This window comes from Triticum aestivum, chromosome 6D (genome assembly GCF_018294505.1).
Source record: "Triticum aestivum cultivar Chinese Spring chromosome 6D, IWGSC CS RefSeq v2.1, whole genome shotgun sequence".
NCBI lineage: Eukaryota > Viridiplantae > Streptophyta > Magnoliopsida > Poales > Poaceae > Triticum > Triticum aestivum.
The window spans coordinates 8,275,813-8,287,165 of record NC_057811.1 but is presented as its reverse complement, the minus strand read 5'-3'; the positions used below and the strand labels follow the sequence as shown (position 1 = coordinate 8,287,165).

At 42.1% G+C, this 11,353-nt stretch overlaps 2 protein-coding genes across 2 annotated transcripts; both read left to right on the top strand.

Annotated features, from left to right (window-relative positions):
* The first annotated feature begins 2,887 nt into the window (after positions 1-2,887).
* On the top strand, positions 2,888-3,674 carry LOC123142981 (protein Rf1, mitochondrial). Its single transcript, XM_044561720.1, has one exon. The coding sequence runs from the start codon at positions 3,150-3,152 to the stop codon at positions 3,672-3,674; it is 525 nt and encodes a 174-aa protein (XP_044417655.1). The 5' UTR covers positions 2,888-3,149.
* An 8-nt stretch (positions 3,675-3,682) lies between these two features.
* On the top strand, positions 3,683-6,055 carry LOC123142980 (protein Rf1, mitochondrial). The gene has a single exon (XM_044561719.1). The coding sequence runs from the start codon at positions 3,683-3,685 to the stop codon at positions 5,294-5,296; it is 1,614 nt and encodes a 537-aa protein (XP_044417654.1). The 3' UTR covers positions 5,297-6,055.
* Positions 6,056-11,353: the final 5,298 nt, after the last annotated feature.

The following is an 11,353-nucleotide window of genomic DNA, read 5'->3' as shown; positions in this document are numbered from 1 at the left end:
CCGGCATCATCCGGCCCGTCCTCATTTGTGCCTGATTGCCTCTTAGCACTCCTAGCTCATCAATGAAGCCATGTGTTGCATGGGGACTCTGGAATATAGACTCGTGGATGACCTTGCGCCTGGCATGCCATATTGACCATAGTGTTACCGCCACGAGGACAAACTCATCATGAGAGAGAGACTCCATCAATGTGAATAACCATTGCTTCGCCTTGGGCTCGGTAGTGGCTATGATTTTATGTGTGATCTCCTCACTCGTGAGTGCCCATACACTTCTCGATGCAGTGCATTCCACAAGAGAGTGATGCCATGAATCCCGAACACCACATAGTCCGCACTGGGGGGAGTCCGTCATGTGGCGATGTGCACATACATTATTTGTCGGCAGTGAGTGTTTAGCTAGTCGCCATAAGAACATACGCACTTTGCCTGGGACCTCAGTTTTCCACAGCGATTTCCATGCTCCTTCCTCTGCCCTTGAGCTCAACGGCCACGGTCCCTCTTCGAGCCATGCTTCTCTGCGAGCTCTTGTTGTGACTAGCAGGTTGTATGCAGACTTCACCGAGAAATTGCCATGTTTTTCGTGATGCCATGCCCAAAAGTCTGGCAGGTTGCGGGTGCACAATGGGATCCCCAAAATCACTTGAGCATCCATGTGCAGAAAGGTAGCTAGTACCAATTGTTTGTTCCAGGATGCTGTAGTACTCGATATCAACTCAGACACCAGCGTCGGTGGGTTAATAGTCCGACATCCATAAGGCCATTTCATCTCATCCCTGGGCAACCAGTTTTGTGTCCAAATATCCGTGGTGGCTCCGTTACCAATTCTCTTGATCAGTCCCATCTTTAAAGTATATCTTCCTTCTAATCATGCTCTCCAAACTTGACTCGGGTGGCCCCCTAGAGCGGCCTCCAAAAGGTCTTTATTTGGGTAATATATGCTTTTCAAAATTCTCACACTTAGGGACTCAGGATTCTGCAAAAGACGCCATGCCTGGCGGGCCAACATGGCCAGATTAAATAACTCAAAGTCTTTAAATCCTAAACCCCCCATGCTCTTGGGTTGGGTCATTGATTTCCAAGAAACCCAATGAGGTTTTCTTTTTTTCCTTCTTTACTACCCCACCAAATTTTTCTGATGAGCATGTTGAGGTGTTCACAAACCCTCTTGGTAGCTTGAAACACGGCATAGAGAAGACCAGGACTGCTGGGCCACAGCCTTTACCAGAACCTCCTTCCCTGCCGTGGACATAGTCTGCTCTATCCAGCCCTGTACCTTGCTCCACAAACGGTCTTTAAGATACTTAAAAGCGTCGTTTTTTGAATTACCAACGTCCGAAGGCATCCCCAAGTACTTCTCATTGAGAGTTTCGTTGGGGATGTTGAGCGTGTCCTTTATTTCCTGTCTGACAGCGTCCGGAACACCTTTACTAAAGTATACCGATGACTTTGAGTAGTTGATGCGCTGCCCAGTTGCTTGAGAGTAAATATCCAAGACCTGGTACACCTCGTTTGCCCCCACACCGTTTGCCTTGAAAAACAGCAGGCTGTCATCAACAAATAAAAGATGGTTCACTGGTGGCGCTGTAGGAGCTACCTGTAGACCATGCAAGTTGGATGACTCACTTCTACATTTTAACAGGCACGAAAGGCCCTTTACTGCTAGCAAGAACAAGTATGGAGATATCGGGTCCTCTTGTCTGATACCTCTTGAAGGAATAAACTGTTGCAACTTCTTTCCATTGAACAAAACAGGAAATTTTACTGTGGTGACCATGCCCATGACTATGTTCACCCACCTCTCAGTGAAGCCCAATTTCAACATTATTGCTTTTAAATAAGGCCACTCTACCCTATCATAAGCTTTCATCATGTCAAGCTTGAGAGCACATGTCTGATTTTTCTTTGCTTTATTCCTCTTCATGAAATGCAAGCATTCATAAGATGTGATGATGTTATTTGTGATCAACCTGCTAGGAACAAAGGATGACTGTTCTTCTGAGACTATGTCAGGTAGCACTTGTTTCAATCTATTAGAGATCACCTTTGAAGCTATCTTGTATAATATATTACACAAGCCGATGGGACGAAATTGAGACAGGAGAGTTGGGTTTTTTACCATGGGGATGAGTACCAATATAGTGTCATTTATACACTCGGCCGATTCTGTCCCCTCAGCTATTCTCGAAACGGCCGTCGTCACGTCTCCCCCCACAGGTATCCCAATGATGTTGAAAGAAGTGCGCCGGGTAGCCATCAGGGCCCGGTGACTTTATCAGGAACATTTGGAATAAAGCGTCCTTCACTTCTTGTTGGCTGTATGGTGCATTCAGCATTTCGTTCATCGCTTCTGTTACTTTGACAGGGAGGAGGAGTCGAGGAGAACGATCCTCGATCCTGTTTCAGCGCTCGTCGCTCGATGGCCTAGTCCACTCGACTCCAGCCCACTCCAGCACCTAGCGGCCTAGTAGCACTTACGCTTTTTTTCTCAATACTAGGCCTATATAAAAAAAAATGCGGGCCCCCAGAATTTTGGGCCCTGTGTGGGCTGCACATTTTGCACCACTGTGGGCCCGGCCCTGCAAGTGGATCCCATGAATGCAACACCTGGGCACCTGGTCTCTTGTCGAATGTGGCGATTGCGGAATATGGGAGCGGTAGCGTCGTTGAGGTCCTCTTGAGCTACATCCCCATACTAAATATGTTATTCAACACACAAACACAAAAATAAAGAAACAAAAATAGCACATGTCTGAAATGAGCCTGACTAGTTGTTCCTCCATGTCAGGTATACATAGTTTTTAAGGGCAAAACTGTAAAATCATTTTTAAAGGGGAAAACTGTAAAATCGCATGGTGTGGAGATGCCAAATGCAAATGGTGTGAAGATGCCCTTTGTTAATTTCACGGTACAGAGGTTGACTTCTTGAGAGAGCCGACGGGAGCCGACGCGAGCCAGCGGCCCGTCCTCGCCGGCGCCGGGGAGGCAGCGCACAACGGAGGGCCGTCTTGTCTTCCCCAGCGTCAGGGCCGCGGCTGGCGGCGGAGATCTCGTCCTCGCCCCCCTCATCAGCGCCGTCGCCGGCGGAGATCTCCTGTACGTTGCAGTCTACCTCATACCTCCTCCGGCGAAGGTGAACATCCTTTGCTATGAGCCGCCGCGTTGTCCCCGTCGGCAGACGCATCTTGGAGCAGAACATCAAGGACCGGTACCGCACAGGACACATTGGCACCGAGGATGCACTCCACCTGTTTGACGAATTGCTCCAGGTTGCTCAGCCCTCCTCGATTGCTGCCATCAACTGCCTCCTCACTGTCGTCGGCCGTCATTGCCCTGCGCTCGGCGTCTCCCTCTTCAACCGTGTTGCAAGAACCAAGGTGCCTCTCCAGAGTGTCACCTATGGCATTCTAGTCAACTGCTGTTGCAGCGCTGGCCGCTTGGACCTCGGTTTTGCCGCCATGGGCAACATCATTAAGATGGGTTTTATGAAAGAATCCGTTGTTGCTTTCAGCCACCTACTCAAGGCCATCTGTGCGGAGAACAAGACCAGCTATGCAATGGACATCGTACTCCGAATAATGCCCATGTTTAACTGTGTACCAACATTTTCTCCTACAGCATTCTTTTCAAGGGTCTCTGCAACGAGAAGAGGAGCCAAGAGGCTGTCGAGCTGATTCAGGTGATGGTTGAGCATGGAGGTAGCTGCCAACCTAATGTGGTGACCTATAGCACCGTGATTGATGGCTTGTTGACAGAGGGTGAGGTGAACAAGGCTTACAGCCTATTTTGTGAAATGTTACAGAGGGGAATTTCGCCGAATGTTGTGACCTGTAGTTCAATCATCTCTGGCATGTGCAAGCTTCATGCGATGGACAAGGCGGAGGAGGTTCTTCAACAGATGTTTGAGAGACGAATTCTGCCAGATGTTGCCACATATACTAGTCTAATACATGGATATTATTCATTAGGACAGTGCAAAGAGGTGGATTGGATTTTATGGGAAATGTCTAGAAATGGTGTTCAACCAGATATTGTAACTTACAATATACAGATGGATTATCTTTGTAAGAGCGGAAGGTGCGCAAAAGCTAGGAAAATATTTGATTCCATGGTCGGTTTGGGCCAAAAACCAGATGTTACTACCTACAACGTTCTGCTTCATGGGTATGCTATGGAAAGATCTTTTCATGATATGAATTGTCTCATTGAGTTGATGGATGATAATGGTATTTCACCAGATCATTATGGCTACAACATACTCATATCTGCTTATGCTAAAGAAAAAATGGTTGATGAAGTAATGCATATATTTACAAAAATGCGGCAGCAAGGACTGAACCCTGATGTAGTGAACTATGGAGCGGCAGTAAACTTGCTTTCCAAGATTGGCCGAATGGATGATGCTATGTCCCAATTCAATCAAATGATAACTGAAGGGTTAGCTCCTGATATCATAGTTTTCACCCCCCTTATTAGTGGTTTCTGTTCTTGTGGCAAATGGGAGAAGGTTGATGAACTATTTTCTGAGATGTTGGATCGCGGCATCTGTCCCAACACAGTGTTCTTCAACACAATCATGGACCGCCTTTGCAAAAATGAAAGGGTTATGGAAGCCCAAGATCTCTTCGACCTGATGGTACACATGGGTGTGAAGCCTGATGTGTGTACTTATAACACACTGATAGGTGGATACTTGTTCGTTGGTAAGATGGATGAAGTGAGCAAGTTACTTGACAATATGGTCTCAATTGGCATGGAACCAGATGTTATCACCTATAACATACTGATTGATGGTTACTCTAAGAATGGAAAGATAGATGATGCATTGGTTGTTTTTAGGGGGATGTTGGAAAGGAAGGATAAGCCTTCTGTTATCACTTTTAATATTATGATTGGTGCGTTGCTTAAATGTCACAGGAAGGAAGAAGCAAAAGATTTGTTTGACGGTATCTGGGCCAAAGGATTAGTTCCTGATGTTGTTACATATAGCTTAATGATACAAAAACTTATAGAAGAAGGTTCTCTACAAGAGTCTGATGATCTATTCCTTTCTATGGAGAAGAATGGATGTGCTGCCGACTCCCGCATGCTAAATGCTATAGTTAGAAGCTTACTTCAGAAAGGGGATGTGCCCAGGGCTGGGACTTATCTGTCTAAAATTAATGAGAGGAGCTTCACCCTTGAAGGTTCCACAGCTACCTTGTTGACTGCACTTGCGTCAGGGGGGAGAGGCCAGGAATATAAGGAGTTACTCCCTGAGAAATACCACTCTTTTCTGGAACAGGGCATTGATTGAAACCTTTTCTAGAGATTTTGCCTAGATAGTTTGGACTGCTAATCGAGGCCTCAACGTTTCTTAGTAGCTTGCATCCCCCAAGCTTTTCTTTTTGTAGTATGTCTAAATTAAAGGTCACTACTCTTACTAATAATTCTGGGAGGAACTTGTACTAGTAGTGAATGTCTGACTGTGCACCATTCTGATGAACGACTATCTGTGATTCTATTTCAATGGGGCTGTGCGTTTGGCCTCAACTAAGCTGCAAATTATATTAGTTTTCTCAGTCTTGATTTGACCTAATAAATTAATCTCAACGCCTTTTTCCTTGTCTAAAATTTAGGCCACTTTTCTTACTAGTAATTCTGGATGGAACTTGTCCTAGTAGTGAATGTCTGGCTGTGCGCCATTCTGAAATGTAGGTCACTTCTCTTACTAGTAATTGTTGGAGAAACTTTGGCTAGTAGTAAACTTCTGACTGGCACCATTTTGATGAACGACTGTGTGTTTCATTTATATGGCTGAGTACTACTTCTTCAATAGAGTTGAACATTCGGCCTGAACTAAGCTGCATTTTTTATTAGTTTTGTCAGTATTGGATTTGACCTGATATATTATCCTTGAATTTTTTTTCCCTTGTGCGCTGTGCTGCTGGAGGTATACTAGATATTCACCATTTCATAATGCTGGGAAAACCTTGGGACCAAACCTTTGACAACTATTGTCAATATCCAGCAAGTTGTTCATGATATGATGACCATGCTGTGCCTGTACATCAATTGAAGGTGTTAGCAGTAAGTTAGTTTCTATATTGCATATCTCCTTTGCATCAAATGGAAACATACAGCTTTCAAAGAATCAATGTTCCGTCCACCACTTAGCACTCTATTCATTATGAAAACTGACATCATAAATATGTTAAATATATGTTACAATGTTAACATATATTCTGAAATGTTAATACTATAACACTACTTTAATTTAGCACTTTTATTGTTTTTCAAGAGGGCGGTTATGCTTATTTTCTCGGTGTCATTATATCCTTTATTCTGAAGTCTTATTGTTCATTATCCGTATAACTTTTTTTCATGTCATTGTATATTTGTTGGCTACATGTTTTCTTTAAGACAGTGGAAAATTGGAGCATTACTTTCTTGAGAGTCCTGCTAGTTGCTGTTACCATGGATTATAATAAGTAGGCGTTGAGAATGAATTTCTCTTTTTTGTTTTATTTTGAAAAGGTGGAAAAGCTTTGCGTCCCGTTGTATTGAAAAGAAATACAGAACAAGAAATAGAGCAAAGGAAAGAGGGGCCAGCAGGATGTACACTACTTGTTGCTATCTCAAGGTGCAGACATGAAACAAAGCAAAGAAAGTGAACAAGAAACAGAGCAAAGAGGGGGAAATATGTTGTGTGCTAATTTACCGGGCAGACATGTTATCAGGTACAGCCAAGGATGTTCTTCTTCAAGGTGCAGACATGATGAATTCTCAGGATAAAAGTGATGTACGTGCTTTAGGCTCTTACCACCCTTTGTCCAGTACGTGTGGTTCTGTTTTGGCTTGCTGTTACAGTTGTAAGAAGGGGACGTTCTTACAACACGTTTGCAGCTTTTGTCGAAATTCTTAGCGCGTTTGGTGATAATGTTACCGTGCCACTAGGTTTCCGTGCTAAGCCAGTAGCTGTTTGACAAAAATGGTGTGGGGTGGGTTTCCTGCTGATTGTAGGCTAAGCTGTCAAAACTATTTATAACTGATAAGAGCGCATGGTCTGTTTAGGTTGAGAAACAGTTTATAACAGAGATTCCTTGGTTTCTAGCTTGCCAACAACGACCAAAGGAGGACAAAAAAAGAAAAAAGAAAAACGCTGTCCCTCTGCAGTAGGAAGCTATTCCTAACAAAGGTCTTCATGCTTGACCCTCTGCAGTACAAACTGTAACTGCTAAAGGTTGACAAGGGAGCCCATCCAATAGCTTTCATGCACTTCTTTGTATCATCGCTAACATCGATATTCAGCTTCCTCAGATTTTGTAGCTGGCCAAAATCTTGAAGAAATTAAATTGGCTGCTTAAATGCTCTGACCTGTTTCAACATCTCCAGAGCTTGCATCTCCCCAATTCCTCCTTCCAGAAATTTAGCTTTAACTCATCTAGAGAAGGGATTTCCCACAACAATCCAGATACTTGAAGTGATCGGGAATGAGACAATACAAGAAGAATCACTCTCCTTGGTAGCTTGGAGGGAGAGTCGATGAACCGTGCTTCGTATCTGATCAATAGTTGGACTGGGAACACTATTGTGTAACAAAGTTCTCTTCGATTGAATTGGATATGATAAAGTCCATGCCTGTACCATGAACTTGAAAACTTTTAACATCACCGTATTGGGCTCTCTTCATAGGCATCTATTCACGAGCTCATTAAAAACACCTCTATCCTAACTCATGGACTACATATCTTCCTTCTCCATGAAAGTATCCTTTAGGAATCCAACTCCTTATCGGGTCCTTCTTCATAATAGTAGATCCTTTTGTGAACCTACTGAGGTATAAGAGACATGTTTTTAGATGAGGGTGAAGATCACAGTATCAAAAACACAAAATCATCATCATCATCTTTTCTGTGATATCACTTGTTTCAAGTGCTCAACTAACTGAATCTGCTATGTGATTTTATGAGTGATGTTAATATGGATTTACTACGGAGAGAAAACACTGAAATAAAATTAAAAATACATTGTTCTTCTTGACAAACAATTGTCAATAAGAAAAGGTGGCACGGGTGATTAAATGTTGGGCGCAAGGCATGACAGGGCCACCATATTAATGCCTCCAATTTTTGAGATGATGGCATTTTCGACATTTGCAGCGTCTCTAATTAAGCAGCAATAGCGGCCAACATCTGCCAGCGTGCATTTACCAGGCAATACCGTCAAAGTATACATGACTTTTATTGAGGGTGTACGACTGTCAGCAACACTGATACATATCGCCGCAGAGATCTTCAAGCTCTCTGTGCTCTGATCAAGTGTATGGTGGGACAGAAAGGGGGAGTGTAGCACCCATGTGCTCTGATCAACTGCATTTCCCATGGCATGGATATATATTCTACACAATGCGCACACAAACAAAAGCAAACTAGCTAGTTCTGGAATAACATGACTATCTTTTGCTAATATTAAACGTCTGTAGACAGGAAACGTAGAGGAGTTAGAAGCCCAGAGAGATGAGAATTGTGAACAACCATTTGGGAGTAGGAGGCATCAGGGACAGGTGGAACAGTCACCCAAATGCGTGCAGACTGTAGGGTTCAATGCAGGCAAGAACGCAATGGCGAGATTGAGCACTTTGTGGCCAGAGGAGGAAAGAATAGCCACCCAAATGTGTACAATAGCAGTGCCGGATGTAGCCACAACTCTGACGCCGCCAAATGCTTTTTGGCCAGAGGAGGTCCTCCAAGAGCTGGCTCAATTTGCTTCTGAGACAATTCTGCGCAGAGCCAGCAAAAGCTGGCCTAATTGATTTTTCTTTGGCCGGACGGTCAATTCAACCTACTGGTGGCAACAACTGCACATGAACACGATGTAATGGTAGTCACAAACACGTAACGTGGACATAGGAGTAGCAGGAGTTCAATAGATGTTAAGTAACATTAAGGGTTGAGCCACCGAGAGTACCACAAAAGGAAGCCTGTGCTAGGGTGCATTTACATGGCATTACAAACAAAAAACAGTTTTTAACTGAGGGTGTGCAATAGTTATACCAGCACTGTTACATATTGGTGCATGGGTCCCCATTCATGTGTATTGTTTTTTTTTGCGGGTACATTCATGTGTATTGTTTGGATGAATAGAGGGGGTGGATCCATGTGCTCCAGTCCCATGTATTTCCCATTGCGTGGATACATATTCTACCCAGTGTTCACACAAACAAAAGCAAGCTGGTTCCATAAAAACAGACATGGTAGTAACTTTTAGCTAGTATTAAAAGGTTGTAAATAGGAAACACAGAGGATGAGCTAGTGGCTTTGAGAGGTTAGAGAATAATGGAAGAAGTCGTGAACTAAAAGCATTTAGGAGTAGGAGGCATCAGTGCCAACAGGAACATGCATCAATATGTGTGTAGGTGATAGGGTCAAAAATAGGATAGAGCTAGCACACATTCTGGCTGCTGACAACCTTGAGCTATATATGGAAGCTGCTGGTGAGTCATAACACAACTGGAGCTAGACTACACTCTTGTTTCTGGAACATTAATTGCAGGAGACACGTAATTGTCTCCAGCATCGTCTTTAGTCAGTGGCCCTAGGTGTTGTCGCCAAATAGTCATTTTCTTTTATTGGTAGTCTGCTCAGATAAGTGGTTGTGCTACTCCCTTCTTCCTTCCAGCTTGTGTATGTGATAACTGACCATGGTATCAATCTTCTATGTTTACTTGCGAAAATTGCGGAAACGGTAGATTAACACGATAAATAAAGTAGTAAATGGTTGTTCCAAACTCCTACACCTGCTTAAGTTTTTTAAAATTGCTGCATTCTCTCGGCCATCGATAGTGGCTTTTGTGGTGAGGAGTTTACACGGACGGTGCCTTGCTTCTTCCTTCCTGCTTGTATCCTGCTACCCATCTTTTGGTGTGCTTGTGTGCACTTTGTATCTAACCGACTAATTTGTTCCTATTTTGTATTCAATTGTGCGCTTCCTGTATGATTTCGATTTGGTTTTGGTTTTAATTTTTATTTCTCCTTTTCTTTTTTCATTCTTTTATTTGTCATTTTTCTCAACTGCTTGATTTTTAAAAATTCAAAAACTTATTATTGGAAATTCGTGAACCTTTCCAAATTTCATTTTTTTTTCAAAGTACCAGTTTTCTTAAAAAAATCATGAACTTTTTCATTTTGCAAACTTTTTTCAAGTATGAACTTTTCAAAATCTTGAACTCTTTTCAGATTTACGACCTTTTTTCAAAACATTTGTAGTTTTTAGAAGCAAAGGAAAAACAATTAGAAAACAAATGTGAACCTTTTGGAATTCATATGTTCTGTTTGAATTCTTGATTTTTTTTCTAAATACGTGATTTTTTTTTGAATTCGCAAACGTTTTTGCATGTTAGTGTGTTTTTTTAATTCATAAACATTTTTCAGATGGTCATTTGTAAAGCCAATGGTCGACGACATCAAATGGTTAGTGGTCAAAGGTCAAACGATCAATGGACGACTGAACTGGCGATCAATTCTGTCAAAGGATCGAGCGAGTGATGGAGTATGTCATTTTTAGCGGAGCAGTCTAGTCTTTTTTTTTTTTTGAGACGAAGCGGAGCAATCTAGTCTGTCGAGCGAAATCAATATTGCTGATTAACAGGCCGGCCCGATCAATATTGCACGTGAGCGCGGGCTGGGATACTGATTAGGGGGAGCCCCTATGTCTCGCTGTAAGCGAGACAGAGCGCAAGCCTCACGTCGGGGAAGCTCCACATGGACTGGCCCAGACGCGCACCTCTTTTTCCTAAAAAACAGCCATGTTTCCGGTTTTCCGTTTCGTTTTCTTTTCTTTTACTTTTTTTTTACTTTTAAACATTATGAAATATCTATTACAAGAAAACTTTGATCAAATGAAAATGTAGACCACTCATTCAAAAAATGTTTAATGTGTATAGAGAAAATGTATATCACATATACCGAAAATGAATAAAAACAATTGAGCATGTATTTGAAAATATTTAAGCAAGCATTTGAAAAACACATGTTTTTTTCGGGACATTTGAAAAACACTTGAACATGTATTAAGAAAATGTTAAACTTGTACTTGAAAAATGTTAACCAAGAATGTAAAAAACAATTTTAATTGTGTATATAAAAGATGTTGACCATGTACTCAAAAAATGATAATGTTGCATTTAAAATAAATTAAATGTATATTCAGAAAAAAAATCTTGGCATTTACTAAAAATGTAGAATTAAAACCAAAAGAAAGAAACAAAACTAAAATAAATGAAATAAAAAAGGAACCAAAGGAAAAAATAACAAAAATAAAACCAAAGAAGCAGATGTAAAAAGGATAGAAAAACTATGAAAACCAGTAAAGA